Below are 25,961 nucleotides of genomic sequence, written 5' to 3'. Positions count from 1 at the left end.
AGTCGTAGCATTGTGTTTACCGTATCCTAAAATTCTTTGAACGATGACGAACATTAATCTTCTAAAAAAAAGCTCCCCCGTCGCCTAATCCAATATCACTTGCATTTTGAACGATTTCCAAAAAAAAAAAAAAAAAAAAAAAAAAAAAAAACAAGGAAGCCCCTCCTATCCCCTCTATTTCTTACGCTAACAAGGGTCATCTTATTAAGGGGTACATTGACTTATGACTCAGCCTTGCTTGCGTAACATTAGTCGCGGCTATAGTGATTAAAATCACCATTTTTAATAGAAGAGCGCTGTGAGAGTATTGAGAAAGAGAAACGGTCTAATTTTTTTCTTTCATTTCAAAGATATTAAAGGAGTAACCAAATAAGCCAAAAATTGAACCCACATATGATTGCTTTATCCTCTTATTTGCCTCATTATTAAGGTTAAGTTTACGTTAGCACTTAGTGCCTCAAGTCGATGATATGGTTCCAAATATGTCAAGCGTATCATTTTTTTTTTTTTTTTTTTAAGATAAACTAAAGAGCAGTTTTACACACCAGAATAGCTATTATTTTTGATACGTAACAACATGATACGTTTTTAAAAAAGGTAGCTGTACCGGAACCTCCTGAACGGAAAGTATTAACGCAAGTCACAGGAATAAAAGAACTCCTTGAAGAACGGGTACATTTCAGGTATTGACTAAAACATGTGGATGCATATCCATCATATGTGATTTATTCTTGACTACAGGAATGGAGCCAATGTGGGTTTTACGAGCTTTTTTTTAATATAGATGAAGTTAGAGGGGATCATAAACTCTATATTAGATTTGAAGGATTAAGGGAAAAGCAAAAGGTATTCTTGTATTTTGGGGGATTTACCCTTCAAAATTACCTGCAACCCAAGACTTTTTGACACCCAATCCCAAAGATTCCGTCCTTTTAAAGAAGTCATGGGGGGGGGATTTTTTTTGTTGGGCGAGCAATTTTTAAATGTAACCAGATTACAAGTTTGAACAAAGAGACAACACTGATCACGTTACTGTATTTAGAAAAAAGATAGCTGTCAACTTACTTATTTATTTGTTTTATGTATTAGTCTCGACCTCTTGTCCATGGGAGATAAACAAACAAATACTCGATCCTCTTTTCTCTCTCTCTCTCTCTCTCTTTCTCTCTTTCTCTCTTACGATATCACATACATACAAAGGCACAAAACGCAGGAGATGAATAATTTAGCTGATTTTATAATTTTGACATTGATGCAATGTCTGTGATACAAAGATGGATTTGAAATTCCAAATTGTTAATGACATGTCTGCAGGAGTTTTTTTTTTTTTTATTCTATATTTTTTTTATTATTTATTACACACTTTGATTCTTTTTGGTTTTTTTTTTTTTTTTTGCTTTTTAGTGACATGTATATTGTGTAAAAAAAAAAGAAGAAGAAAGAAAGAGTTAATTATCTGAATTAATTACAATTCGACGTTTTACCACCGAAACAAAAAAAAAATAAAACAAAAAAAAAAAAAAGGAGAAAGAAAAAAGGAGGGAAAAAAAAAAAGAAGGAGTCTTGCTCTATCCTTTTAATTATGGGGTATGTGTATGAATTTTAGCATGACGACGTAAATTACTGACGACGGAGAATCTACGCCCGCAACCTTCCACAACGCATTTGTATGGTTTCTAAATCATAGTGATAAGTAATCAACCCCCTTTTTCTATGAATCTTTTTTTCTTGTCTTACCTCGCCAGTATGGCTATGCATATGTGTTGCTAATGAGCTTGGTCGGGTAAATCGCTTGACGCAAAGAGTACATTTATATCTTCTGGGTGTAGCATGACTCCCATTGGAGGACTTTTCAGGTAAAGTGGGTATCGATGAATCTCTGGGCATGCGTTGTCTTGAGCGTTGATTGACATAAGGCTGATGCTGCTGTTGTGGTGGAGGAGGTAATAGATTGTATGGTAAAGGGTCATAGAACATTGCCTCTGAAACCATCCCATTATAGAATACATTGGGACCTATGCAATCACAGCCTGAATAACATGTTGGTTGTGGTGGTGGAGGAGGAGGTGGGCAGCACATGATATTGTTCTCTTGGTAATCTTCCTTCTTGATATAGTGTTCATTTGCTGGTGGCGTTAAAAGGGGTAACCCCGTTGACAAGTGGTGAGAATAAGCGTCATAAAACGAGTCAGGTATAGGTGATATTCCCTCTCTTTTGATCATAAATGTATCATCAAAAGGTCTTGATAGATCACTGCTGCTGCCGCTTGAAAAGCTGTAGGTAGGCGAATCCACATGATGATATTCTGGAGAGTACGAACGACTGACAGAATTAAAGTATGTGGGTGGAGGAGAGGTATAATCCATTTTTATTTTATTAAAAGAAAGAAAGACAAAATAATAAGAAGAAAAAAAAAAAAGATTGTTATCACCTTTATTTATAAATTTATTTGATTCAAGGGGATTTATAAGGGACAGAACTTTCTATTATTTGTGGCAATTATTTACTATCGACAAGATGTATATTATTTCTTTTTAAACCGTTATCTTCTTTTAGTTGGGTTACCATGACTACAGACAATGAAATTTGATTTATGAAAATAATAATAATAATAAAAAAAAGTCCCAGTATATTATTGCCTAATACATCAAGTGTTATAATATGGGGGAGGATATCACTTTATATCAAACGACCCAAATTCATGATTTCTCCGGTAGCCCCTATTAATCAATATTATTTATACGATCCGTCGTCAATCTGTCAAGTCACTCTTTTTTTTTTTTTTTTTTTTTTTTTTTTTTGCTCTCGCTCTCTCTCTTTATTTTCGCACTCTACAAGTGTTAAAATAGGAGATAATGAAAACAAAACACAAAAATCAAGGGGGTTTGTTTTATATTTGACCCTGACATTATGATGATACAGAAAATAAGCTCATTCGGGTTTTCTTTTTTTAACTTAAACTCACCCCTTGGTCAAATATATATCGGCGTAGCAATCCATGCAATTCTATGCAGCATTTTGTTGTTGTTGTTTGTTGTACTTGTTATTTTTTGTTGTTGTTGTTGCTGATGAAGACACTAAATTACAACCGACTGGGGGAAATAGAATAGAAAAGGTAGAGTTGGGTTATCTAAGCAGTCATCTCTACTGCCTGCGCGTGTGTGTATATCTATTATGTGGGAAATTTGGCTTTGTCACACATATTTAATGTCTATCTCAAAAAAGTGTCAACAAAAGGCTTTTATAAATATAAAGTTTTCGGTCGCATCAATCATACTATGTTTATTATTTTCCCAAAATTCCAGAGACGGCAATTCATTGAAAATAGTATTTTTAAGGGACTTAAGGGCGGAAATAATAATAATAATATTAAAATCTATCTCAGTAATTGGTTGGCGAATTTGTCTTTAGCCGATTGATAAGCTTGCATCAATGTCTGCTCAGAGAAAGGAATATCAACCATATCCATACGGGGTTTAGATACTCGACTGACAATAGCATTTGAATCTGTCTCCAATATGATACTAAAGACTGTCATTAATAACCATCCTCTCTCTCCACTCTCTCCATCTTATCATCTTACCCTCCATCAACAGTCTCATCAAGACAAAGAATAACCAAATCCAAATTATCCATGACAGAACGCTTTTCTACTTGATATCTATCATTTACGTCAGTATTTCCCAACCCCTCTCCTTTCATTGTTTACGCCCTCTCTCCCCCCCCCGTCTTACCTCAATAAAGTAGACACAGCATCATAAAAAGCATTCAACATGCTCAGCAAAATCAATTCATTCTCTTCCATCGAACCAACAACATAAAAGAAAATGTCGATATTCGAACGATACAAGACAACCTGATTGTCGTATAAAATCACCTCACCTTTGTGAAAGAAAAAAAAAAAAAGTATAATGATGAGCTTCCTCTTGTCTTATTCTTCTCTCCTTTCCAGTCTCACCTTGTGCACGCTTGGTTTTATCAAATAAACCCTTTTCAAATTGCTTTTGTTGTTTCAGTGTCGTATTTTCTGTACCATAGTATTTTGCTAAAACGCGATTTCCCTCTGCATCAAGCAAGATGACAGCTTTAATGGAGTACAAAGAGAGATTGACCATGATGGTGTATATGTAAAAAAAAAAAAAAAAAAAGAAAGACAGAAAAAAATCAAAGGCTGGGAGAGCAAATGAATTGTTGTTACGTGCAATATGATTAAAACCCAGATAATTGTTATTCACAAGTGTTACTTACCATCATGTTGGAAGATAATGGGATACCGTGGATCTTTTTATTTACGGGAAAGCCCTTTTTTTTTCTCTTCATTTGCCTGATTTATCTGAATGAGTTTCATTGTAAAATGGCCAAAAAGAACAGACCAGTTTAGTTTATGTCATAAATGTAGGATATGAAAATCAAGAAATAATACAAAGCATAGGCAAAACTTGTGTATGAAATATAAGTATAAATGCTACTAAAAAAAAAAAAAAAAATAGAATTCATTGCATGTACATAAACAAGTTTATTTTTATTGCGTATCATCTAGCCCATCCGTTTGTTCAAAATAAGTTTCCCATAACGCGATAATTTGCTTTTGATGTTCAATCATACTGCGTAAGAATTGCTCTACACTATCACGGAAATCCTCAACTTTCTCCTTATCAAACCTGTCTAGTTCGCTCTTGATTGTTTTCGAGATTTCTTGAAACTCTTGTTGTAACTCTTCAACCCGACCCTTCATCTCATTTAGCTCTTGCTGAGACGAACTTAAACGCTCCGGCTTATTCTTTAGTTGCACTTTTAGTTTTTCAAACAGTGCCATTTTCCGTTGTAATTCAGAATCCGCCTGTTGAAATGTTTGATATGCCTTGACCCGTGCACTAAATGCAATCTAATTTGACATGTCAATCCTATTTTTTTTTTTTTTTTTATCGGTGGTGGTGGGGGGTTTTTCCATGGTAACACTTACTCGAATAGAGCCTATAATTCGAATATACTCATCAATCGTATTTTCCAAAGTGATGATATCATACTGTGCCTGTTGCTCATGTAACGCCTTCATTTGTTTTTGGATCTCTCCCAGTACTTTTAAATGTGTGGATAAATTATGATTTAATTCTGCTGAAGCAAGTGGGAACATGCTCTCTCCAAAATCAGAGGTAGCCGACCCCAACTCTAGAAAAGGAAAAAAAAAAAAGGTCAATGAAAAAAAAGGGACATGTAACAAAAAGGACAATGCTTTTCTTTTTTGTTTTTTTTTTACCTTTTCGCTGTTTCACTACACCTTCAACACTCTTTAGTAATCCCTTCAACTGAGCCTCCAAAGCATCTAACTGATTCTTTTTTGACTCGAACCATTCATCTATTTCTACAAATTTGGTGAACGGACTTGTAGCTGCGTTTGAAAGTGTTTCGCCAAATGATCGCATAAAGCTCATTTTGGATGCCTCTGGTTCAGCTCTTCTTTGTCGTTTCTAAACTTGCCATGTTTTAAATAAAAACAATATGGTAACAAATATAAAAAAACCGGCTTACTTCTACATTAAATGATTCGCTTTCGAGAAAGACTTTTAGATCAGGGTCGCCATAGAGGGTAGGATGTGCCACGATTTTCTGTAAACATCTCTCTAACGCAATCCTTCTCGACTCTACGAAATCATCTTGAAATCGACCTTTTTTTTTTGTATATATATATGAATATTGTAAGATGTATGATTTTTTTCAACCATGTTGTTTTTTTTTAAAAAAAAAAAAAAAAAAAAAAAATTAGTACCTAATGCATGCTTTTCAGGAACAGGTGGTACAATCACGCCGGGGTTTCCTAAAGTAAGTTGATTATACAGCCATAAGAAATCTCGATACCTTCTTGCCACAACAAATTCAGAGGAACGATAAGAAGGAGAATTTGTCTAAAATACATACATCAATCGGGATTTCTAATTATTATTTTATTTTTTCTTCCCCAAAAAGGGAAAAGGTGTGCGCGGGGGGACAATTTGATTATTTTACCTTGGTTCGCACTTTATAGATAATATGTGCATTAATAGCATCTCCCACTTTCTGTGGATCTTCGATGGATACCGAGAAATAAGGCCGGGATCCACTTTTGGGCACTTGTAAAGATTCTGACTATCAAATGAGAAAAAGAGACATGTTTATAAAAAAAAAAATCCGGGGGTGCGGTTGGGTTTGAGGGGGGGTAGGTAGAGGCAAAAGGGAAGGGAAGGGAAAAAAAAAGAGGAGATTTATGGACATGTAAAAAAAGAAAGAATATTTACCTGGGTATCGGTTTCTGTAACAGGTTCTTCTCCGGATGGACTCAAGCTTAATTGCTCAAGTTGATCTACGGTAGAGATGGGGGAAAGAACGGTCTCTCCTTGATGAATCTCTACATGATCTTGTTCAACAACTGCTGTTGCTGGTGGTGGTGGCTCGACTGGACTCTCTTCGGGTTCTGACTCGTCTTCTTGTTCCGCTTCAAAAACGACTGGCTCACTACTATCACTGCTGATGAAGGAGGTATTGATATTTAATTCGGTGCTGCGGGAAGGTGTGTCGGCAAATGGGTTGCTTTCAAGTAGATCATCTCTATAGTCTAAAGAGTGTTGTGAATCAAATGCGTTCATGGGAAAAGATAAAGAAACTCCAAAAAAATTCCCTGATAGGTTACTTTACAATAAAAAGTCACGTGTGAGAGCGTGTGGGACCATAACACACACGACAGAAAATAAGATGATGATAGGATTGTGTGTATATATGGTGTTTTATTAAAAAAAAGGGAAGTGATATATTATTATGTTTTAATAAGAGGGGGAGTGCTTGTATGTGTGTGAGAAGTGAGAGAGAGGGGGGGTTTAGCGTGAGAAAGAAATTTAATCTTCTTCAAGAATTTGGTCTTCCTCAAGATAATCCTCGTCTTCCATAAGCTCATCATCAGCAGTGGCCTCTTGGTATTGTTGGTATTCAGAGACCAAATCGTTCATGTTGGACTCAGCCTCAGTGAATTCCATCTCATCCATACCTTCACCAGTGTACCAATGCAAGAAAGCCTTTCTTCTGAACATTGCAGTGAATTGCTCGTTGACACGCTTGAATAACTCTTGAATAGCAGTACTGTTACCAATGAATGTACCAGACATCTTGAGACCGACAGGAGGGATATCACAAAGAGAGGTCTTGACACCATTGGGAATCCATTCAACAAAGTAAGAGGAGTTCTTTTGTTGAACAGCCAACATTTGGTTCTCGACTTCCTTGGTGGAAAGACGACCACGGAAAATAGTGGCAACAGTCAAGTAACGACCGTGACGAGGATCAGAGGCAGCCATCATGTTACGGGCATCGAACATTTGAGCAGTCAACTCGGGAACACTCAAGTTACGGTATTGTTGAGAACCGAAAGCAGTGAGAGGGGCAAAACCAACCATGAAGAAATGAAGACGAGGGAAAGGAACCATGTTGACGAAAAGCTTACGTAAATCAGAGTTCAATTGGCCAGGGAAACGCAAACTGGTGGAGACACCAGACATGACGGTGGAGACCAATTCGTTTAATTGTCCGTAATCGGGGTTAGACAACTTGAGGGTTCTGAAACAGATATCATAAAGAGCTTCGTTATCGATACAGAAAGTGGCGTCACAGTTCTCGACTAATTGATGGACAGAGAGAACAGCGTTATAAGGCTCAACAACGGTATCAGAGACCTTGGGAGAAGGAACGACGGAGTAGGTACAAAGCATACGATCGGGGTATTCTTCACGGATCTTGGAAAGTAAAAGAGAACCGAGACCGGAACCAGTACCACCACCAAGAGAATGAGCAAGTTGGAAACCTTGAAGACAATCAGTGTGTTCAGCTTCCTTACGAACAACATCCAAAACTTGCTCGACTAATTCTGCTCCCTCAGTATAATAACCTCTAGCCCAAGAGTTACCAGCACCATTTTGACCAAAGATGAAATTATCAGGGCGGAATAATTTACCATAGGGACTAGAACGAACGGTATCCATGGTTCCTGGTTCAAGATCGACAAGAACAGATCTATAGACGACATTTTAAGGTATGAGAGAGATGATAAAAAAAAAAAAAAAAAATTAATTTAATTTGTTACCTAGGAACATATTGGCCGGATGAGCCTTCGTTATAAAAGACGTTGATACGCTCTAATTGGAGATCGTTATCACCAGCATAAGCACCGTTTGTATCAAGACCATGCTCTTGTGAAATAGTTTCCCAGAACTTTTGACCGATTTGGTTACCACATTGACCTATTGAGAATCAGTTTCATTGTTTGTTCCACACACTCTTCTCTCCTCGTTTCCCCTTTTTTAACCCCCTTGTATTCTAACTTGGTTTTTTTCTTATTTATTTTTACTTACCGACTTGTACGTGAATAATTTCTCTCATTATGTATAATTAACTATTAAAGAAAAAAAAAGCGTGATATTTTAATAAAACAAAAAGGACAAAAGATATAAAATATAGTATGGATAGTTTACTTTTTTTCTAAAATGAATGTCTACCGAAATATAAAAAAGAAAAAGGGAAAAAAAGAATGAACAAGAAAAAAAATAAGTTTTATCGAAAAAAAAAAGTGAAAAAAAAAAAATAAGGAATAACACGAGTATTTATTCCTTTTTCTAAAAAAAAAGTAACCAATAAAAAGCACGATTTTACATTTTGTGTGATTTGACAAGTTGGTGTAGCATTCTACAACAGTAACATTAACATCCCTCCCTTTTACTTTTTTATTTATTGGAGTTCCCCGTCTTCCTCTCTTTTTTGTGAGAGATTAATCAGTGAAATCATACTGGCATACAGTAGGTCTCGAATACCCGTTAATCCCTTACTTCTTAAATAATTTAAATATTCTACTCGATATTCAAAATATTCAATACTGATTCCTCCTTGCTTTTTTGTTTACATTTATAAATATATATTCAGTATCTTCTTTTTATCTTTCCTTTTTTTTTTCATCTTTTACCTCTGCAAGATCTGCCAAAGATTTCGATGAAGCTACTTCTTGGAGCTTCTCTTCTACATTTACAGTCTGTTCCAGCTCCTAATGTATATACATTTTTTATTTTTTTTTTTGGTTTAACAAAAAAAAAAAAAAATTCATGCAGTTTTTTTCTTGAAAAACAAAATAAAGGGGGGGAAAAGAATAAAAAAAGTCTTCTTACCTTAAAGAATCTCTTTGAAAACCCTGCTAATGCAGCATGTTGAATGATTGAAAAACAAGAACCAAATTTTTCTCCTCTTTCTTCACAAATATCAGCATAAGATTGAATATTCGTTCTTCATAAATAGTTAAAAAAAAAAAAGAACGTGAGGGAAATTTGTTTATAGATGCAACTTACTGGGATATTCCAAATGCCGTTGCATTTCCTTCTATGGCTAAAGCCTTGTCTCTCCACAAGGCCGTACATATATCCGTGACATAAGTATTGAACTGTTCGAGATATTCAGATGAATGTCGAGATACCCAGTCTTCTTCTTTTTGATCGTTCTTGTAGAACGCGTTTATATAGTCAAAGATGATGCCGCACATCCGACTGGTAGCCATGGCATTAAAAGAAAAGAAGCACCTCACAACCAAGTCCACTGAAGGCACAATAATTTCCGGGATATCGTGTTCCTGAGGAATCATCGCCACCATTTCAAAGAACGAAAGTGTTGCATGTTGCAAAAGAGGATGATCATTTTCAGCTAATAGACCCATCACACAAATTTTATCAACGTGCTCAATAATCTTTTGCATCGTTTCGAAATAATCCACATGAATCGATAATCCGTCAAATAACCAGGTGCTAGATGTGTGTATTAGTATACCTACATGTGTGTCTTTTTCTTTTATATATATATATATAAAAAAAGAACAGCAACAACAACAGCAACAACAACAGCAACAACAAAAAAACTTACATATTATCAACACCATTAACATGAGGTCTTTCCTTGTGACCCCGCCAATCCAATAATGCCCAATTTTTTAGCCATTCAGTGTAACAGTTAATTAATTTCGTTTTCCAAGTTACATTCATCAAAGAGTACTTTCGATACAGCGGTAATAAAATGTCGTGATATAATTCTTCATAATCATTCGGTTTTACAAACGCTATCAGCCCAAATATTTCATCAGAAAATTCAACACCGTTCCAAGATTGCAAGTATATTTTTAAAAAAGATTGGATAACAGGTAATTGTGCCTATTAAAAAAAAAAAAAAAGTCATTGTTAATTTTTGCTTTCTCTCTTTCTTTCTTTTTTTTGGCTTAATCCTTGTTAGCTTACTTTAGAAAAATTTGTCAGAGCTAATAACTTTTGTAAAAGCTCCTTGAGTTCGGATTTTCCCTTGTCTTTACTGTTATTGAATCGAAGGGCAACGGATAATTCGTTTCCTAACCAGTAGCCTAAACGCACCAACATTCCCTCTAATCAACAGACAATGCTTTTAATATCATTCATTATATAAAAAAGGGTTGTCTTGTCTTACCATCTACAGTACAAACTAAAAGGTGCTGCATTTGTCTATCCTCTAACAACATTTGCAACTGTTTTGAATAGGGCATATCTTTATTGCGATCAAATGCTTCAAACACATCCAAGCGTTTAGCAGGACGTATCTTGAAATCTTCTGTGGCTGTCGTTTTCTTCTTCTTTTTCACGTTGTCATTCTCCAAGCGTATTCTGATCGAAGGTTTGCCTATCCCACCCACGTGAGATTCATCTCCCCAATAGGCCCAAATATTCCTCATTTTGACTCTAAAGCTTGGGTCAGGATGCTGTTCTTTCTCTTATTAGTGTTCCCGGTTCTTTGTTTTATACATAAAAATGTTCATCATTACCTCAAATGCAAACATACTTCTTAATCGGACATTCACAGGTACCTGAACCGAATGATCGAAAGTCCGATACACCGCCAATAATCCAATCAATGAAGCATTGTCCTTTTCTTGTTCGATCAGTTCGTTTCTATTCCCTCCCATTCGAATTTTTTTTTAGTATTGTTCTCAACGCACAAATGATACAAATACTTTACAATGTTCTAATTCGGTATGGTGTTACGTGACTCTTTCGTGTCATGTAATAGAGCAAATGACAAAGGTTATCTCTATACTTAACGTGTTAAGAAAAAAAAATTCTGGGGAAAACCCAAAAAAAAAGATAATAACGGGGATGGGGGGGGGGACGTACAATGATTTTTTACCTTATGACTCGAAAGGGCAGGTAATGAAACAAGACCGTATATAGTTTTGTGATTGTTTCTGTCGAATCGAGGTAATCATATACACAAATGATCCATTTTAAAAACACATTCTATATAAAATTGTTATTTAACCTTTGAGGATGTAATTTTTAAAATAAATTAAAAACTTACGAGAAGTGCCATATTTGCTGATTTTAGACCAAGTCGACTAAAGATTGGAAGAATAAGGTTTTCGGATACTTCATCTCGAGGTAACAAGACGGACAAACTTTTTTTAGCCTGAAAAACAGCTACAAATAACTTGTCAATTCCCTCAATCATTTTTTTAAAAAAAATATATATATATTTGCCACTTACACTGGTTTCTTAATCCAATAATTTGAAACCAAACTCTGAATAATTTTCGACTTAACCCATATTTTGAAATTAATGGCTCAAGACTCAATAGCTTTTTTGTTACATTCGTAATATTTTTCCTGGTCAATCCTAAAGACTAACTATTAGCAATGGTTCGGTAGATCCGAAAAAAAATGCTTTTTTTTACTTGATTGAAGAAACCTGAGTTCGGACTTGATACTTCGATCAAGGCCTTCAGGGCTGTCCTCCACCACGGACGGATCCTCATTCTCGGAATAGCGAACTTCAGAAATTTCGGAAAACAGGGCATGGTGTGATTCAGCCTCTAATTCAGATGCCTCTTCTTCTTCCTCTCCTTCTTCTTCCTCCCCTTCCTCTTCCTCCCCTTCCTCTTCCTCTTCTCCGGCCAATTCAAGCATGCTCTGTTCTAATTCATCTTCCTTGATAGAATCCATGTGTTGCTCTTGTTCATGAGTGGTTTCCTCGACAAGATCCATGTGTTGCTCTGGCTCGCGTGTAGTTTCTTCGACAGGGTTCAGGTGTTGCTCTTGTTCCCCTGTGGTTTCCTCGACATGCCTCTCTTCAGGCTCAACAGAAGAACTGGAAGGAGGATCTAATTCCTCGTCTGATGAACTTGACTCCACAGGGTTTGCTCTGGCTGTAGAAATATTAAAAGATCAGTATGCATGTCCAATATTATTATGACATTCTCATATGTTTTTTTTTTTACTCGAACGCCTTTTGATGCCACCCATTTTCTTTTGTAATAAATAGAACAACCTGTAATCTGTTGCAAAATCATATTTTTTGTGGTCCACCCCCCTATGAGAACAGTCACGAAGTACGTGATTACATAAAAAAGTCCATTGGCCCCCAAAAGTATACTAATATACACCACATCATGATTTCACATTATCAAGCAATACAAGCACTAGGAACAAGTTTTTCTTTCAAAAAAAAGTTGTGACCTATTGCAACATCTCGTTCCCTTAATTGTATTGAAACAATATCCATATACGTGATTTCCGTAATCAAGATTACAATAGATACCATATAATGAGGGACATACAGTATAAGTCCAATTAATGAAAGGTCCCCCCAATTGTATAGCAACAAAACTAGCTGTAGCCGTAATGATACAGACACCTGCAAATAAATTGAAGCGTATCTTCTTCGTCTATGTCATATTTTAGCGAGTTTGTTTATAGTGACTGATAAACAAGAAGTCTGTTTCGGTTGAAATGATGTATCAATCATTTAACCACCCATAATGTTCAGGCCTTTGCTTATAATAGAAACGCTTTCAAAAAGTTTCATGCTTGTATATATGTAATGCTGACATTTTGTGTTTCAGCAATAGCTTGTTCCAATAGTGGAGTATATTATATGTATAAAAAAAACGCATCGATTACTTCGTGAAGTTGGCTTTACATACGTCTAGAGAACCTTGAAATGGTATGGTATGCCATATTAAACTCCATAACTAAACCCAATAGATTTTTTTTTTTTTTTTTTTTTTGGTTTGTTGCCAACTGTAGCGTGAAAAGATAGTTTATGTACTAATCCCCGCAGATAATTGCGGATGTCTAGTCATCTTTTGAAGGGGGTTTTACGCTATTCTTTTTAGCATTTTGACGATCGACTTACAGACCTGTTCTATTTGATAAACAGTCATATGTACGATACTAACTTCCTGAATTACGTGATACTCTCAAAACATACGATACAGTTTTTTTTTTTCCTTTGGTCAAAGGGTGCATGAGTTGTTCAAAAGATCATTTAACCATGTTTTCTTTTTTGTGTAAAGCAACCCATTTATTTCATCTGTATACTTTAAATCCATGCAACATATATTTTTCTATAAAGCACAATGATAGGGGGCCCATGCAACTCCTTAAATACCCGAATAAAAAAATGGCATCAGAGTCGTCCTTTGGCTTTTTCATGCAGAATGACCTTACTTGGTAAAGAGATGGGACCGAACAGTGTTGAAACCTCGGCTATAGAAATATTTCTAAGTGTAATTTGCATCGTCCATTCCTTGACCGGCACTGGTTATCCTGTTGCTTTTTTTTTTCTTTCTTAATCGATCAATCAATGGGTCTATTGGCCAACTTCTTGGGGTTCTTGAGAGATAATGTTGACAGCGTTTATCACTGAAAACTCTGTGCATCCTGCCTTTTTGCAGTATTTTAAAAGCTGGTACCTGGGAAACGATGCGTTTATGCGATGGTCCGCCGCATACCAACCGCAATTTTACACCTACATGGAGACGAGAACGTATATAGAGAGTTGACATAACCAGTTGAAGACAACATATCCTGGTAGAAAAAGAAACCGTAGAGTTGATCGATCGGTGTTTGTTTTATTTAGTGAAGGATGTTCTGCTTGAGTACCACCATAACATCAGTCGTATTTTTTTTTTTTTGAAAATTGGACATTTTGCTAGATAGATGCAAGCAGAGACCATCAGTGCTGATGCCCTTGAGCAAATAATAGAAACTGCAACCACTGATTAGGATGGTAGAAGTGTATATGTTGTTACTTCTTTCTCGACTTTAGGTGTAAATTACAACGTTGTGGTAGACGATTTCCAAATGATGTCTTGTAGCTGCCCTGAATTCCGCTTTAACAATATATCGCATGCAAAACACATGTATTTGTTGAAGTGTGATATGTCCTGGTTGTCTGTATTTGAAGGTAAACATAAATACTATTGAAATCTTTACGGCTACATTTTTTTTTTACTAACATTAAATTGAACAGTTTCTTTGGACCCCACTTTCTCAACCATACCCCAGAACTCGCCTGATAGCTCAGCTCTTCTTACTCAATAATCGCGTGCCCCGTCCCTTCAAAAGCAAAAGCAGCTCTCTACTTTTAGAAACCCCGCTCGGGGCACCAGCGCAAATCACAAAAGTCAACGTCAGAAATTAAAACCAGGTTTTATTGGCCGCCAAGTTTTGAGAACCTTTTTTCCCCCCTTCTTTCGCGTTCATTTTTTATTAAACCCAAAATGGCTCACATGCATCTTTCAGTGCTTTTTTTGCTGGTTGCTTATCTCGCTGGCACGCAAGCCTTGTATTTTTACTTGGAAGGCTCCGAGAAAAAATGCTTCATTGAAGATTTACCTAAAGAAACCATGGTCATTGGTAACAGTTTTTTTTTTTTTATATATAGTTTTTCATCCAAAAACATGGAAACTCACTCTATAAATTATAGGTATTTACAAGTCAGAACAATTTAATGCTGCTCAAAATCAATGGATTGAAAACAAGGAATTAAAAATTGAAATTACTGTCGAGGTTTGTTTTTTTTTTTAGATGTGAATTGTTTCTTTGTGGTGGGCTTTTTTTTTTTAATGATACAATGCTGTCATAGGAACTTCCTCAAGGTCACAAAACGTTCGAAACAAAGGGCGAGTCTTCAGGTCGCTTCACTTTTACATCCACCGATTCAGGCGATCATTCCATCTGTCTTTCTGCTGCTACAAACGGTTGGTTCGATAGTTCCAGAACTGTAAAGTTTTTTTTAATCTTGTGTATCTGTGTGTTAGATACTGATATCATGTTTTTAGAGACTTACACTCGATATGGATTTCGATGACCCAACTGACCACCATGACCATAACGCCGATGGTGTATCTGGTACGTAACCATCGATTGATTTTTAAGATTGAGTTATTGATCATCATTGTATTAGATTTGGTAAAGAGAGTTCATGAATTAAACGAACGTGTTGAAGATATTCAAATCGAACAAAGCGCTCAACATGTAAGTTCCACCACCCCTCTTTTTTTTTAAACACAGTGCATTAACGATGAGAGAAAAAAAAAAAAAATGAAGGACCGTGAAAAGGATTTCCGTGATCAATCTGAACTTACCAACTCTCGTGTTGTCTGGTGGACTCTTGCTCAACTCATTGTTCTTGGTGTTGTTTGTTTCTGGCAAATGCATTACTTTAAGAATTTCTTTATGGCCAAGAAGCTTGTATAAAAATAGTAGTTTATTGAATAATAATAAAGGAGAGGAAAGAAAGAGAGAGAGAGAGAGAGAGAGAGAACAGGCAAATGCCTGTTTTGGTAAAATAATAAATTTATCCCTAGACTCGGAATTTTCGAATAAGCATGGAAGAGCTGTTACAACGGTTTTGCAGTAATTTTAATTTCTCAAGCACAGAAAATGAGAGGTCGTGGATGATCAATTTGGATGGTTTGGTTGGTCTATTACAAGATATGTCCATACCCAAGGCGGCAATACATTCATCTAATTGTTCAAGCTCATCACACACAATCTTAAAATAATTCTGATAAATATAGTTCATTTCATTGACAGACTCATTATAATGATCATCCAAGTATTCATCAAACATATTCATATTGGCAATTGACAACAGTCCTTTATCAATGATCCCATTTAAATGGACCATCTTAAGCCATGTATATTTAATCACATGAAATTCCATATTTTGCTGCAGACAGTCTGTTACTGCTTGATTCAGTAATATCTTGTTATCTTTGGCATGTTGATCACAATCATCCGCGTATAATCTTGCAATAGAAAACACCTTGTCTAATGTATGTTGCACTTTGCTTTCCATTTCATCCAATTCACGCCTACTTAAGGTCTTGGCAGATGAATGCGTATCGGCCACAGTTTTAAAGTACAAGTCAAGTTCTTTGACAGTTTTTGAGATAAATTGACAGAGTCGGGATGAAACAACACCACATTTAAAAGCATACGCATGTTTAGGAATGCACTCTCCATTACCTTCTGGAACATCAAACAAGTCCATTTTGGCATAACGGTCGAGTAGATATCTTGCAATGAAAAACAAGGCAATAGAAAGCATTCTGATGAGTCAGTTGTTAGAAAAGAAAAGAAAAGAAAAAGAGAAGGGGGTGAAGCCAAGTCTTTTTATTTTTCATTAAATGGGTATCATTATTTATAGGTTACCTTTGTGCTTTTTTATCTAATATGCAAGACTAAAATTTCATTGTACACAGTAAGATTTTTTTTTTTTTTTTGGATGTTGTTGTATTTCAACACAAATTTAAATTCACTTTTGGTTGCCAACGAAAAAAAAAACTTCAAGTTACAAATGTTCGATTTATAACAAAACTTTGTTCTATTTTACCTTTTTTTTTTTTTTTAAAAAAAAATAAATAAATTGACAATGAACCCATCATCACGTTTCTTCTCATCCTTTCACACATATTTCTAAAAAAAGTAATCGCACCCCCTGAAAATCTATACACGCATTTTGTCAATAAAAGAATAGAGAGGGAAACAACAAAATAATTCGTGTAACATCAACCGAACATAAGCAAAAAAAATGAATCGCTCCCGGGTGGGCTTGAACCACCAACCTCCTGATTAACAGTCAGACGCGCTAGCCAATTGCGCCACGGAAGCTGTTCATGTCAGAAAAAAATTTAAAAAGTATATATAAAACGTAGTAACAATTAAAAGTCACGTGATAATCACATGTAAAGCTTCTGATTGGTTGGTATTTTTTAGCTTTATACTTTGTGATTTTTTGACCTTGAAAGCGTAACCATAGTAATGTAAAACACGAGAATAAAAGTATACTATTTAAATAAAACAATTAAAACCCTTTTTTTTTTATTTGACCCACGTGCTTGTGCAGACGACAAGATTAAATTTTTTTTAACGGAAGCAAATGATGTCACGCATTTACTTTCAAGCGGAGAGGGTGCGCCAATATCACAATATTTTTTTCTAAAAAAAAAAAAAAAATGAAATTTTTTAAATTTCCATTTTCTCTTTCTTTTTTTTTTTTTGTTCTTCACAATCTAAAAACCAAAAAAAAAAGAAAAGAATATGTCTGACGATTTCGATGATGATTTGTATAATGTGTACAATGGAGGAGGACAAGAAGATTCGTACAATGATGAAGATTTATACGGCGAAGACCCCGTGGTTGATGTGAAGGAGGAAGAAGTGAAAGAAGAGGAGACTGTAGAGGAATCCACTGTCCCGGAACCTACTACGCCTACCTTGACGGAGACTTCCTCTCATCAAAACGGGTATCAACAGCAACAGCAACAGCAACAACAACAACAACAACAACAACAACAGCAGCAGAATTGGGGATATCAGCAACAACAGCAACAGAATCAATATCAACAATATATGGCTGCATACCAACGAAGCTTACAACAACAGATGGCCATGAATCCATATCAAATGCAACAAATGATTCAGAGACAGATGAGACAGCCTCAACATTATAACAACAGGCAAGAGACGTCAGTAAAGAAGGGACATAATGAGGATGGTGAGGAAACGTCTGTGACAAGTGCTTCCAATCAAGATGAAGGGTAAGTTTCTTTTCGTTGTTCTTTTTTTTTTTTTTTTTTTTTTTCTTTTTATTTCGTTTAGCGATAGATAGTTATTATACAGTCGTTTTTTATTTTAAAAAAGAAAAAAGAGAGAGTACAAACATTTTGTTAATATGTAAATACAATAAATTTGGGTATAATAGAAAGATGTTTATCGGAGGTCTTAATTGGGAAACTACCGATGGTAAGCTTTTATACATATAAAAAAAAAAATACACGGGAAAGCAAAGACATAGGGAGAAAAGGATGAAAGAAATAGTTTGTTATTCTAATAGTATAAAGATATAATTTAATTAAAAACTTTTTTTTTTTTTTTCATCATAATTAAAAAAAAAAAAAAATTAAAAAAAACAAAAGATTCATTACGTCAATACTTTTCTCAATTTGGTGAAGTTCTTGATTGTACTGTTATGCGCGATCCAGCAACACAACGCTCACGTGGTTTCGGTTTCTTGACAATGAAAGAAAATTCAGATATCGATAAAATTGTTAGTCAAGCTGATCATCATTTGGACGGAAAAAGGGTAAGGTTTTTTTTTTTTCTTTTTTTTCACTTTTTTTAATCAACCAATTTTTTTTTTATTATTATTATAGATTGACCCTAAAAGAGCTATTCCAAGAGATGAACAGGATAAGACAGAAAAGATTTTTGTGGGTGGCATTTCTCCAGAGGTAAATGAAGAAGAGTTTCGTGAATTCTTTACACAATTTGGAACCGTAATTGATGCTACTTTAATGATGGAACGTGACACAGGAAGACCACGTGGGTTTGGGTTTGTAACATTCGAGAGTAGTAATGGTGTAGAAGAGGCTCTAAAGAACCCCAACCTGTCCATCAAGGATAAGACAGTAAGTAATTCACATTGGATAAATAATGAAAATACATGTTTTGGCTTATGCAATTGCCATTAGATTGAAGTGAAGAAGGCCATGCCCAAAAATAAACAAAATCGTATGGCTGTGGCAACACCTGTTCTTAATCCCAATTTCAGACCCCAACCTTATATGCCCAACAATCGATATGCCGGAGCAGCCAATTTTGGAATGATGAACCGTAACAATTATATGTATAATAATAGTGGAGGAGGTGCTAATGGTAATGGTGGTGGGGGTATGTACGGTGGAACCCCTTATAATAACATGGCAGCAGCTGCAGCCGCCGCCGCCGCTGCTGCTGCTTACTATAACGGAAATAGCGGACATCATCAACAACATCGAGGTTATAATCAAAACTATATGCGTCAACAAGGCTATCCTGAGGATGATACACGTGAAAAGAGAAGGGATTCAAAAGATCGTGCTGGAGGTGCTGTCCATGCTTCTCAAACAAGAAATCAACAACATTATCGTCCTTATTAAATAATAAAAATAAAACGGAGCGGAGATTGAAAAATAAATCGTGACGTGCATCTACGCGTCTGCGCGTTAATTTTTTTTTTTTTCTGTTGAGTTAATGTGGGTGGAGTGAACCTTGGAATAAATACGAGGTTTCTTTCCTTTTAGTATACTCGAGCACCTTTTTGTAAGGGGGATAAAAATAGTTTTTTTTTTTTTTTTTTTTTTTTTTTTTTTTTATATGAATATATAAACTAAAATATCACCTTTTTCTTTCTTTTTTGTTTTGTTTTTTTCCCTTTAGAGTTTATTTTTATAAATATGAGAGAAATTATTCATTTGCAAGCTGGTAACTACAAAAACTCGATGGATGAGTCTTCTTTTTTCTAACAATCTTGTTTATAGGTCAATGTGGTAATCAGGTAAAATAATAATAAACCAGATTGAAACAGAAGAAAAGGGTCGCTTAAGGAAAAAGGGAAAAATAAAATATTTACAATCATCATCATCTAGATTGGTCAAAAGTTCTGGGAAACTATTTCTCAAGAGCATGGTATTGACACCAACGGTAACTATTGTGGTGATAACGATCTTCAGTTGGAGCGTATCAATGTCTTTTATAACGAAGGTTCCGAAGGCAAATATGTCCCAAGGTGAGAAAAAAAAAAGTTTTTTGTTGTTTCTTCTTAATTACTAAACTAAATGATAAATAATAGAGCTGTATTAGTCGATCTTGAACCTGCCACCATGGATAGTATTCGTGGTAGTCCTTATGGTAAGATTTACAGACCTGACAACTTTGTTAATGCTCAATCTGGTGCTGGTAACTCTTGGGCCAAGGGTTACTATACCGAAGGTGCAGAATTAGTCGAGTCTATCATGGATGTTGTTCGTAAGGAAGCCGAAAACACAGATTGTCTCCAAGGTTTCCAACTTGCTCATTCTCTTGGTGGTGGTACTGGTTCTGGTCTTGGTTCTCTTTTGCTTTCCAAGATTCGTGAAGAATACCCCGATCGTATCTTGAGTACTTACTCTGTCGTTCCTTCTCCCAAGGTCTCTGATACCGTTGTTGAGCCTTATAACGCTGTTCTCTCTGTTCATCAATTAGTTGAGAACTGTGATGCTACTTTCTGTATCGATAACGAAGCTCTTTATGATATCTGCTTCAGAACCCTCAAGTTGACTAACCCTGGTTATGGTGATTTGAACCAACTTGTCTCTGCTGTCATGTCTGGTGTCTCCACCAGTTTGCGTTTCCCTGGTCAATTGAACTCTGATTTACGTAAGCTCTGTGTCAACATGGTTCCCTTCCCTCGTCTTCATTTCTTCATGGTCGGTGTTGCTCCTCTCACTGCTTTCGGTTCTCAACAATACCGTAACTTGAGTGTTCCTGAGTTAACTGCCCAAATGTTTGATGCCAAGAACATGATGGCTGCCTCTGATCCTCGTCACGGTCGTTACTTGACTGCTGCCACTATTTTCCGTGGTCGTCTCTCCACCAAGGAAGTTGAGAACCAAATGTTGGCTGTTCAACAAAAGAACTCTTCTTACTTTGTTGAATGGATTCCCAACAGTGTCAAGACTTCTCTTTGTGATATTCCTCCCGTTGGACTCAAGATGTCTGGTACATTCATTGGTAACAGTACTGCTATCCAAGATTTGTTCAAGCGTGTCAACGAACAATTCACTGCAATGTTCAGAAGAAAGGCTTTCTTGCATTGGTACACTGGTGAAGGTATGGATGAGATGGAGTTCACTGAGGCTGAGTCCAACATGAACGATTTGGTCTCTGAATACCAACAATACCAAGAAGCCACTGTTGATGAGGAATATGAAGAAGAGTACGGAGAAGATGAAATGGAGGATGAGGAAATTATGGAAGAGTAAAACACTTTCTGCTAACTACTCTCCCGAAAAAAAAAAAAAAAAATAACCCCCACAACAACATTACATACAACTGCAAAAAATTATATAAATAACCCCCCCTTCCCTTTTTCATTTAGTATACATTTTATAATTTAGTTTCGTGATAATAAAATATGACCTTATAAGCACAAAAGTATTTTCGTTATCTCAGCAAATGTTATATGTAATTAGTGCACAAAGCCCGCGTGGAGTTGTTTTTATTTATGCAGATACAAGACCATCTAAAGATCTCTTGATACAAATCGGCTGGTTGATATTGTCGGTTACCAAAAAAAAAAAAAAAAAAAAAATGCAATTGTCAAAAGACTTTTATTCAATCTTTGTAGCGTTCATAGAGTCTTACAATGAAGACTGAAAATAGATATAAAATGTACGGATTTTTTGCCTTTTTGGTTCGCAAATGATCTGTATCACAATAATCCACTTTTTATACAGCTGGACTTGTTACTTTTTCATATATCATTTGCATGCATTTGTAGTATTTAATAGTGCAAAGCATTTTGGTTGTGTAACTGCATGTCAGATAAGAGAATAAGAAAGGAACCAGTTGGACCGGTTAAACCCTATCAGTCTTTCCGGGATAATATATCTTTAACTTTGTTCTAACATCAAAAATTCATAAAAATGTGATCTATATGAGTGTCTTTATTGCGCTAAATGTCTCAAGAAAGTGCAAATTTAATAATTTTACTGATAAAACATCTCATACTCAATGCAATACGAGGTTTACAGGATGTTTATTAAGACAAGTAATTTAAGATGGATGTTTATTTACAAATCTATGTAGGAAATTAATCGTTGGCAATATAATAATTACGGGTCTCTTAGGGAAAGCCAGATTTTCTTAGGGACAGCCATTTTTCTTAGGGACAGCCAGGGTGCGCGTAATCGTAATGTTGAGATTATGATACTTTTATAGACGTCAAGAGGTCAATATAACTTAAAAACTTGAAATATATACACATTTATCACAAACAACATAGTTTAAACCAGTATATGTGTTTTACAGCTTACTTTCAGCTTCTCGTTTGGACTTTACCTTAATATTTCTGCGTAAGATTAAGATCAAACGAGCTCAAAGGCGAAAGAGTGATAATAGAATTGTCAAAATAAGTATAAATTGTTTAATATACATTTATTCGTAATTGTTACATTGTTTTTGATTGTATATCCTTGTTCCCAGGTCTACAGAACATCCAAATCAGAGATCTTGCGTTGCGACTACGTGCACTTTGGCTGTCCCTAAGGAAAATTTGGCTGTCACTAAGGAAAGCGTAATAATTATATGCATATTTTTCTTATAAGTAGTAGGATGTCATGACTATCTTGGAATATCATATACTTCCTCTAATTGTGATTGTTATTTTACCCATGGATATCTACAAGGCATTAACAATTTCGAGGGAGTTAACGCTAACGAAGCTATCAGGGTGGGTGCGCTACTAGATCAAATAGACCATACAAAACGCATCGCAACGACAAGTCCAAATTGTCTATTTTGTCAGTAAACGAGGGAGAATAGGTTAGAGACGTGTCAGGGATGAGAAAAATAGGTTGATTCAGTGCCAAGGGTCCACCTCTACAATTGTGGAGGTTGTGAATACTTCACTTTGATTAGTTTTTTTTTTTTTTTAACCAGTCATAACCAATGCAATCCGCTTTTGCATACAAATTTATTTTTTTATTAACCGACAATCATATCTTTTTACTTCTTTTTTATATAATCGACACCCAGCCGGACTCTATCACTGTTTACATGGACACGGACGCTTCAAACATATTACAATCTGTGGTATTACCCACACTAGAGGAACCACCAGCCAAACCAGCTAGATCCTCTTCATCTCATACGAAACAACAACAACGACAACGTACTTTGTCCATTGGTTATTCACTCAACAGTAATGCCAACTTTTATGACATTCCTGTCGTAAGTGTCCCCCCACCCCCCTTCCTTTTACCTTTCATAAACCAGGCCTAAAGGCAAATCCTACTTTTGTAATTGTATAGAGCGATGCCTTCAATGATTTAATAGAACGTTATGTTCCACCTCAAGAAAGACCACAACGTGACGAAACTTCAGATAAAGCAAAAGGGCCTGAAGCCATGGTGGTAAGTACTGACTGATTCAAAAGGAAAAAAAAGGGGGGAGAGACATGGATTGACCCTTTTAGTTAGATGAATAACATGTGGAGATCCATTGCAAAATACGCACGACAACAAATTGTACAATCAGACCCTTCTCAAGTGGAAGCGATTCTCAAGGTAAAAAAAAAAAAAAAAAAAAAAGAAAGGCCCTGCCTTTTGCAGCTCAGTGACGCTGACATAAAATTATAGCTTTGGCACATGAGGTTACTGGCACTTACAAAGTTAGGACTTTGTCAGTTAGCTTCAGCCGAGTTTGAAAAGCTAGGAGACTTGGATCGACCTGAATTAAGAGATTTGAGAACAGACGAATCATTGGTCCCGTTTGAATTAAGGATTTTATGGGGAACGCTCCCATCTTTTCTGAAATATCCTGCTATTGCGTTAGAAAGAATCACCATGTTGGCAGTTTATTGTAAGAAGCGAAATTGGAAGCGACGAGAAATTCAGACGTATCTGGTATTGGCTACGATTTGGATTAGCATCAAGGATTATTCTGCTGCAGCTTCCACCATGAAGTTAATCTTGTCCAAAGTAGGGGATCATATCGATATTTTATCCAGTCTAGGAAGACTTTATCTTCAAATGGGGGATCTAGAGTCTGCCAAAGGAGTATTTAAGCAAATGGAAGAAAAGTATGGTGATAGCGATACAGCAACCGAAGAGGCCATCAAAACAAATAAGGCATTTGTCCTCATGGCTAAAGGTGAATGGCTTCAAGCAAGAGAAATTTTACAAGAGGTCTATACGGCCAATCACGAGAATTTGTTGGCCATGAATAACTTGGCTGTATGTGAAGTCTATTTGGGCAACCTAGTCAAATCCATTGATATCCTAGAGACCTTGACAGCTGATAATCCTACTTCGGCAGGTACTTGCGAAACTGTCATCATGAATATGTGTACTCTATATGAATTACGCTATGAAGATGCTACCCAAAAAAAGATTGAGGTGATGAAACAGGTAGCTCGATGGGCTGGAGATTCATTTCAAGCAGATTGCATTAAACTTCAATAAAATTTACTCTTTTTTTTTTTTATTTTGAAAAAGTACTTCCTCTATAGATACCGCAATTTTCTTCGATACGTTTCTTTAGATGAGACCAAAATCCTTCGAACATGGGTCTATCACCACCTTTCAACCAAATAATTTGTAAATAGGACAGGGATGGTGATCGACTGGATGATAATTCAAGCTTAAATTGAAAGGGATTTTCTGATTTCTCCTCCTCTTGTGATTCTAATTTCTGTCGTTTCCTTTGTCTTCGTGCAGCTCTAGACCATGTATTTTTATCGACAGTACAATCCAAAATAATTTCACCGTCTTCATCTCCTGATACAACATGTCCAATATCTAAATCGTCCAAGATAGGTTTTAAAAACGAATGTACGACATCTGTGTTTTGAGGCAACTCTACTTCAAAAGAGTATTTGGGCAACCAAGATTCAAGCATTTTAATATGGGTCGGGCGATTATCATAAAACGACCAGGCAATTGCCCAACGTGTGGTGTTTCCCTGTGTGAAGTTTGTTACGACATAATTGGAGATGCCTGATTCTTTTAATAATCGGACAAGCGGTCGAATCGTCCTTTTTAATCCCATCATACTTGTATACCATATCACCCTTTTTTGCAGTATTAAGCTTTCTTCAATCATTCTCGAGATAAATCCGTATTCACCTCCTTCTGTAATCATCTCTCCATTGGATCCATTACAAACCTGGGGGGGCAATCTGGCGTTAGAATTCCGTTGTATAAGCAAGAGAGAGAGAGAGAGAGAAAAACTTACGGCGGATGGTTCCAGTTCCTTATTATCTAAACCTTCATCCAATTCTTCCTGACTGCTATAGAATGGAGGATTGCACATACTAAATGTATACACGGGTACTGTATCTTCCAGTAAGAAAATTTTACTAGGATCGGCGGTATGTTGAATTGTAATTCTGTCTTCCAAATGATTTCGCTTGACGTTTTCTTTTGCATAATCAATCGATCTGAGATCAATGTCGGTACCTAGAAATCGCCAGTTTAAATCTGTTGCACACCCTAATAATGGATAAATACAGGATGCACCCACTCCACTAAGAAAAAATAGGGTCATATGAGTATACTCTCTCTCTCTCTATAAACTGATAATTCTTTTTTTTTTACATGTCGATACCAATAATGTCTTTTGCATCGGTCAGTGTATCGTCTATCAAATCTTGCAGCCAAAGAATGTAGTTGAGTCTGTTGGGGACTGCAGGACAAAGTGAATCCAAAGGGAAATCAATGTCAATGTCAAACTGATCTTTTAAAAGACATACAGTCAATTGCCTGAAAATAGGATTGCTTAGTGGACTTGTTTTTTAAAAGAAAAAAAAAATAGCAGATCAACTTACTTTACTGCTTCAGGATCTTTGAAATCAATGTAAGCCCTTTTGTTGTTTCCGACCTTTACACTGCTTCAGGTTAATAAGCGGGAAAAAAAAAGTGCAATAAAGTATGACATTACAATTTTTCAAACGATTCATATTTTTCTGCCAGTCGATTAAAATCAGGTTCCTTATTAAAAACGCTTCTTGGATGCATCTTGACAAGAGACAAAAAAAAAAAAAAAAAAAAAAAAAAAAAAGGTTGGCTGCAAATAAA

At 35.9% G+C, this 25,961-nt stretch overlaps 12 protein-coding genes and 1 non-coding gene across 13 annotated transcripts; 5 read left to right on the top strand and 8 right to left on the bottom strand.

Annotated features, from left to right (window-relative positions):
• Positions 1 to 1,358: 1,358 nt before the first annotated feature.
• EV154DRAFT_607766 (uncharacterized protein) lies at positions 1,359 to 2,419 on the bottom strand. The gene is made up of 2 exons (XM_051607632.1): positions 1,738 to 2,419; positions 1,359 to 1,676 (listed from the first exon to the last, which is right to left on the bottom strand). The coding sequence occupies exons 1-2, from the start codon at positions 2,365 to 2,367 to the stop codon at positions 1,581 to 1,583; spliced, it is 726 nt and encodes a 241-aa protein (XP_051450886.1). The 5' UTR covers positions 2,368 to 2,419; the 3' UTR covers positions 1,359 to 1,580.
• An 837-nt stretch (positions 2,420 to 3,256) lies between these two features.
• EV154DRAFT_531028 (Longin-like domain-containing protein) lies at positions 3,257 to 4,149 on the bottom strand. Its single transcript, XM_051603794.1, has 4 exons — positions 3,960 to 4,149; positions 3,736 to 3,883; positions 3,585 to 3,662; positions 3,257 to 3,525 (listed from the first exon to the last, which is right to left on the bottom strand). Exons 1-4 carry the CDS (start codon positions 4,114 to 4,116, stop codon positions 3,378 to 3,380), a joined length of 531 nt encoding a protein of 176 aa, XP_051450885.1. The 5' UTR covers positions 4,117 to 4,149; the 3' UTR covers positions 3,257 to 3,377.
• A 339-nt stretch (positions 4,150 to 4,488) lies between these two features.
• Positions 4,489 to 6,725, bottom strand: EV154DRAFT_130316 (Vps5 C terminal like-domain-containing protein). The gene is made up of 7 exons (XM_051594015.1): positions 6,274 to 6,725; positions 6,005 to 6,124; positions 5,769 to 5,904; positions 5,531 to 5,667; positions 5,259 to 5,469; positions 4,965 to 5,170; positions 4,489 to 4,886 (listed from the first exon to the last, which is right to left on the bottom strand). Exons 1-7 carry the CDS (start codon positions 6,619 to 6,621, stop codon positions 4,524 to 4,526), a joined length of 1,521 nt encoding a protein of 506 aa, XP_051450884.1. The 5' UTR covers positions 6,622 to 6,725; the 3' UTR covers positions 4,489 to 4,523.
• A 1-nt stretch (position 6,726) lies between these two features.
• EV154DRAFT_130315 (tubulin beta-1 chain) lies at positions 6,727 to 8,595 on the bottom strand. Its single transcript, XM_051594014.1, has 4 exons — positions 8,494 to 8,595; positions 8,374 to 8,414; positions 8,106 to 8,262; positions 6,727 to 8,035 (listed from the first exon to the last, which is right to left on the bottom strand). The coding sequence occupies exons 2-4, from the start codon at positions 8,399 to 8,401 to the stop codon at positions 6,868 to 6,870; spliced, it is 1,353 nt and encodes a 450-aa protein (XP_051450883.1). The 5' UTR covers positions 8,402 to 8,414; positions 8,494 to 8,595; the 3' UTR covers positions 6,727 to 6,867.
• EV154DRAFT_531020 (Mis6-domain-containing protein) lies at positions 8,580 to 12,343 on the bottom strand. Its single transcript, XM_051603793.1, has 13 exons — positions 11,748 to 12,343; positions 11,561 to 11,689; positions 11,375 to 11,493; positions 11,204 to 11,313; positions 11,036 to 11,107; positions 10,842 to 10,968; positions 10,490 to 10,778; positions 10,288 to 10,427; positions 9,920 to 10,203; positions 9,355 to 9,804; positions 9,178 to 9,292; positions 8,979 to 9,056; positions 8,580 to 8,905 (listed from the first exon to the last, which is right to left on the bottom strand). The coding sequence occupies exons 1-13, from the start codon at positions 12,055 to 12,057 to the stop codon at positions 8,747 to 8,749; spliced, it is 2,382 nt and encodes a 793-aa protein (XP_051450882.1). The 5' UTR covers positions 12,058 to 12,343; the 3' UTR covers positions 8,580 to 8,746.
• Positions 12,344 to 14,576: 2,233 nt separating this feature from the next.
• EV154DRAFT_540844 (emp24/gp25L/p24 family/GOLD-domain-containing protein) lies at positions 14,577 to 15,215 on the top strand (the record flags this gene model as incomplete). Its single annotated transcript, XM_051604446.1, has 4 exons — positions 14,577 to 14,712; positions 14,783 to 14,865; positions 14,942 to 15,079; positions 15,138 to 15,215. The coding sequence occupies 4 exons, from the start codon at positions 14,577 to 14,579 to the stop codon at positions 15,213 to 15,215; spliced, it is 435 nt and encodes a 144-aa protein (XP_051450881.1).
• Positions 15,216 to 15,278: 63 nt separating this feature from the next.
• Positions 15,279 to 16,411, bottom strand: EV154DRAFT_581856 (uncharacterized protein; the record flags this gene model as incomplete). Its single annotated transcript, XM_051606654.1, has 1 exon — positions 15,279 to 16,411. The coding sequence occupies one exon, from the start codon at positions 16,409 to 16,411 to the stop codon at positions 15,662 to 15,664; it is 750 nt and encodes a 249-aa protein (XP_051450880.1). The 3' UTR covers positions 15,279 to 15,661.
• Positions 16,412 to 16,900: 489 nt separating this feature from the next.
• Positions 16,901 to 16,974, bottom strand: EV154DRAFT_t159. Its single transcript has one exon. It is a non-coding gene; the product is annotated as a tRNA-Asn (tRNA).
• Positions 16,975 to 17,350: 376 nt separating this feature from the next.
• On the top strand, positions 17,351 to 18,341 carry EV154DRAFT_130288 (uncharacterized protein). The gene is made up of 2 exons (XM_051594013.1): positions 17,351 to 17,903; positions 18,007 to 18,341. The coding sequence occupies exons 1-2, from the start codon at positions 17,404 to 17,406 to the stop codon at positions 18,041 to 18,043; spliced, it is 537 nt and encodes a 178-aa protein (XP_051450879.1). The 5' UTR covers positions 17,351 to 17,403; the 3' UTR covers positions 18,044 to 18,341.
• EV154DRAFT_432056 (uncharacterized protein) lies at positions 18,069 to 18,836 on the top strand (the record flags this gene model as incomplete). The annotated part of the gene is made up of 3 exons (XM_051596652.1): positions 18,069 to 18,108; positions 18,282 to 18,448; positions 18,519 to 18,836. Coding segments are annotated over 3 exons (525 nt in total), but the record flags the coding sequence as incomplete, so codon positions are not given.
• Positions 18,837 to 19,498: 662 nt separating this feature from the next.
• EV154DRAFT_607759 (tubulin beta-3 chain) lies at positions 19,499 to 21,318 on the top strand. The gene is made up of 4 exons (XM_051607631.1): positions 19,499 to 19,608; positions 19,665 to 19,681; positions 19,773 to 19,912; positions 19,976 to 21,318. Exons 1-4 carry the CDS (start codon positions 19,581 to 19,583, stop codon positions 21,144 to 21,146), a joined length of 1,356 nt encoding a protein of 451 aa, XP_051450877.1. The 5' UTR covers positions 19,499 to 19,580; the 3' UTR covers positions 21,147 to 21,318.
• Positions 21,319 to 23,244: 1,926 nt separating this feature from the next.
• Positions 23,245 to 24,357, top strand: EV154DRAFT_130228 (uncharacterized protein). Its single transcript, XM_051594012.1, has 2 exons — positions 23,245 to 23,450; positions 23,523 to 24,357. Exons 1-2 carry the CDS (start codon positions 23,364 to 23,366, stop codon positions 24,345 to 24,347), a joined length of 912 nt encoding a protein of 303 aa, XP_051450876.1. The 5' UTR covers positions 23,245 to 23,363; the 3' UTR covers positions 24,348 to 24,357.
• A 9-nt stretch (positions 24,358 to 24,366) lies between these two features.
• On the bottom strand, positions 24,367 to 25,901 carry EV154DRAFT_432044 (uncharacterized protein; the record flags this gene model as incomplete). The annotated part of the gene is made up of 5 exons (XM_051596651.1): positions 24,367 to 25,050; positions 25,120 to 25,411; positions 25,482 to 25,615; positions 25,717 to 25,771; positions 25,825 to 25,901. 5 exons carry the CDS (start codon positions 25,899 to 25,901, stop codon positions 24,367 to 24,369), a joined length of 1,242 nt encoding a protein of 413 aa, XP_051450875.1.
• Positions 25,902 to 25,961: the final 60 nt, after the last annotated feature.

Source organism: Mucor mucedo (genome assembly GCF_025094135.1).
Source record: "Mucor mucedo strain NRRL 3635 chromosome Unknown EV154scaffold_219, whole genome shotgun sequence".
NCBI classification, from domain to species: Eukaryota; Fungi; Mucoromycota; class Mucoromycetes; order Mucorales; family Mucoraceae; genus Mucor; species Mucor mucedo.
This window is presented reverse-complemented; position numbering and strand designations above follow the sequence as displayed.

Bases quoted from the DNA above. Each gene is read 5' to 3' on its own strand.
- EV154DRAFT_607766 (XM_051607632.1), bottom strand. From the start codon at position 2,367: ATGGATTATACCTCTCCTCCACCCACATACTTTAATTCTGTCAGTCGT. The intron at 1,677-1,737 runs GTAAGACAAGAA...ACTATGATTTAG, and splicing joins TGCATAGCCATACTGGCGAG to AAACCATACAAATGCGTTGT.
- EV154DRAFT_531028 (XM_051603794.1), bottom strand. From the start codon at position 4,116: ATGGTCAATCTCTCTTTGTACTCCATTAAAGCTGTCATCTTGCTTGAT. The intron at 3,884-3,959 runs GTGAGACTGGAA...TCTTTCACAAAG, and splicing joins TAAAACCAAGCGTGCACAAG to GTGAGGTGATTTTATACGAC. The intron at 3,663-3,735 runs GTAAGACGGGGG...CGTAAATGATAG, and splicing joins GCTGTGTCTACTTTATTGAG to ATATCAAGTAGAAAAGCGTT.
- EV154DRAFT_130316 (XM_051594015.1), bottom strand. From the start codon at position 6,621: ATGAACGCATTTGATTCACAACACTCTTTAGACTATAGAGATGATCTA. The intron at 5,905-6,004 runs GTAAAATAATCA...TATGTATTTTAG, and splicing joins TCTATAAAGTGCGAACCAAG to ACAAATTCTCCTTCTTATCG. The intron at 5,470-5,530 runs GTAAGCCGGTTT...TGGCAAGTTTAG, and splicing joins GCGAATCATTTAATGTAGAA to AAACGACAAAGAAGAGCTGA.
- EV154DRAFT_130315 (XM_051594014.1), bottom strand. From the start codon at position 8,401: ATGAGAGAAATTATTCACGTACAAGTCG. The intron at 8,263-8,373 runs GTAAGTAAAAAT...GATTCTCAATAG, and splicing joins AATTATTCACGTACAAGTCG to GTCAATGTGGTAACCAAATC. The intron at 8,036-8,105 runs GTAACAAATTAA...TGTCGTCTATAG, and splicing joins TCCGGCCAATATGTTCCTAG to ATCTGTTCTTGTCGATCTTG.
- EV154DRAFT_531020 (XM_051603793.1), bottom strand. From the start codon at position 12,057: ATGGATCTTGTCGAGGAAACCACTCATGAACAAGAGCAACACATGGAT. The intron at 9,805-9,919 runs GTAAGTTTTTTT...ACACACATCTAG, and splicing joins GTTAATGGTGTTGATAATAT to CACCTGGTTATTTGACGGAT. The intron at 9,293-9,354 runs GTAAGTTGCATC...CTATTTATGAAG, and splicing joins ACGGCATTTGGAATATCCCA to AACGAATATTCAATCTTATG.
- EV154DRAFT_130288 (XM_051594013.1), top strand. From the start codon at position 17,404: ATGTCTGACGATTTCGATGATGATTTGTATAATGTGTACAATGGAGGA. The intron at 17,904-18,006 runs GTAAGTTTCTTT...ATTTTAAAAAAG, and splicing joins GCTTCCAATCAAGATGAAGG to AAAAAAGAGAGAGTACAAAC.
- EV154DRAFT_607759 (XM_051607631.1), top strand. From the start codon at position 19,581: ATGAGAGAAATTATTCATTTGCAAGCTG. The intron at 19,913-19,975 runs GTGAGAAAAAAA...GATAAATAATAG, and splicing joins GAAGGCAAATATGTCCCAAG to AGCTGTATTAGTCGATCTTG.
- EV154DRAFT_130228 (XM_051594012.1), top strand. From the start codon at position 23,364: ATGAATAACATGTGGAGATCCATTGCAAAATACGCACGACAACAAATT. The intron at 23,451-23,522 runs GTAAAAAAAAAA...ATAAAATTATAG, and splicing joins AAGTGGAAGCGATTCTCAAG to CTTTGGCACATGAGGTTACT.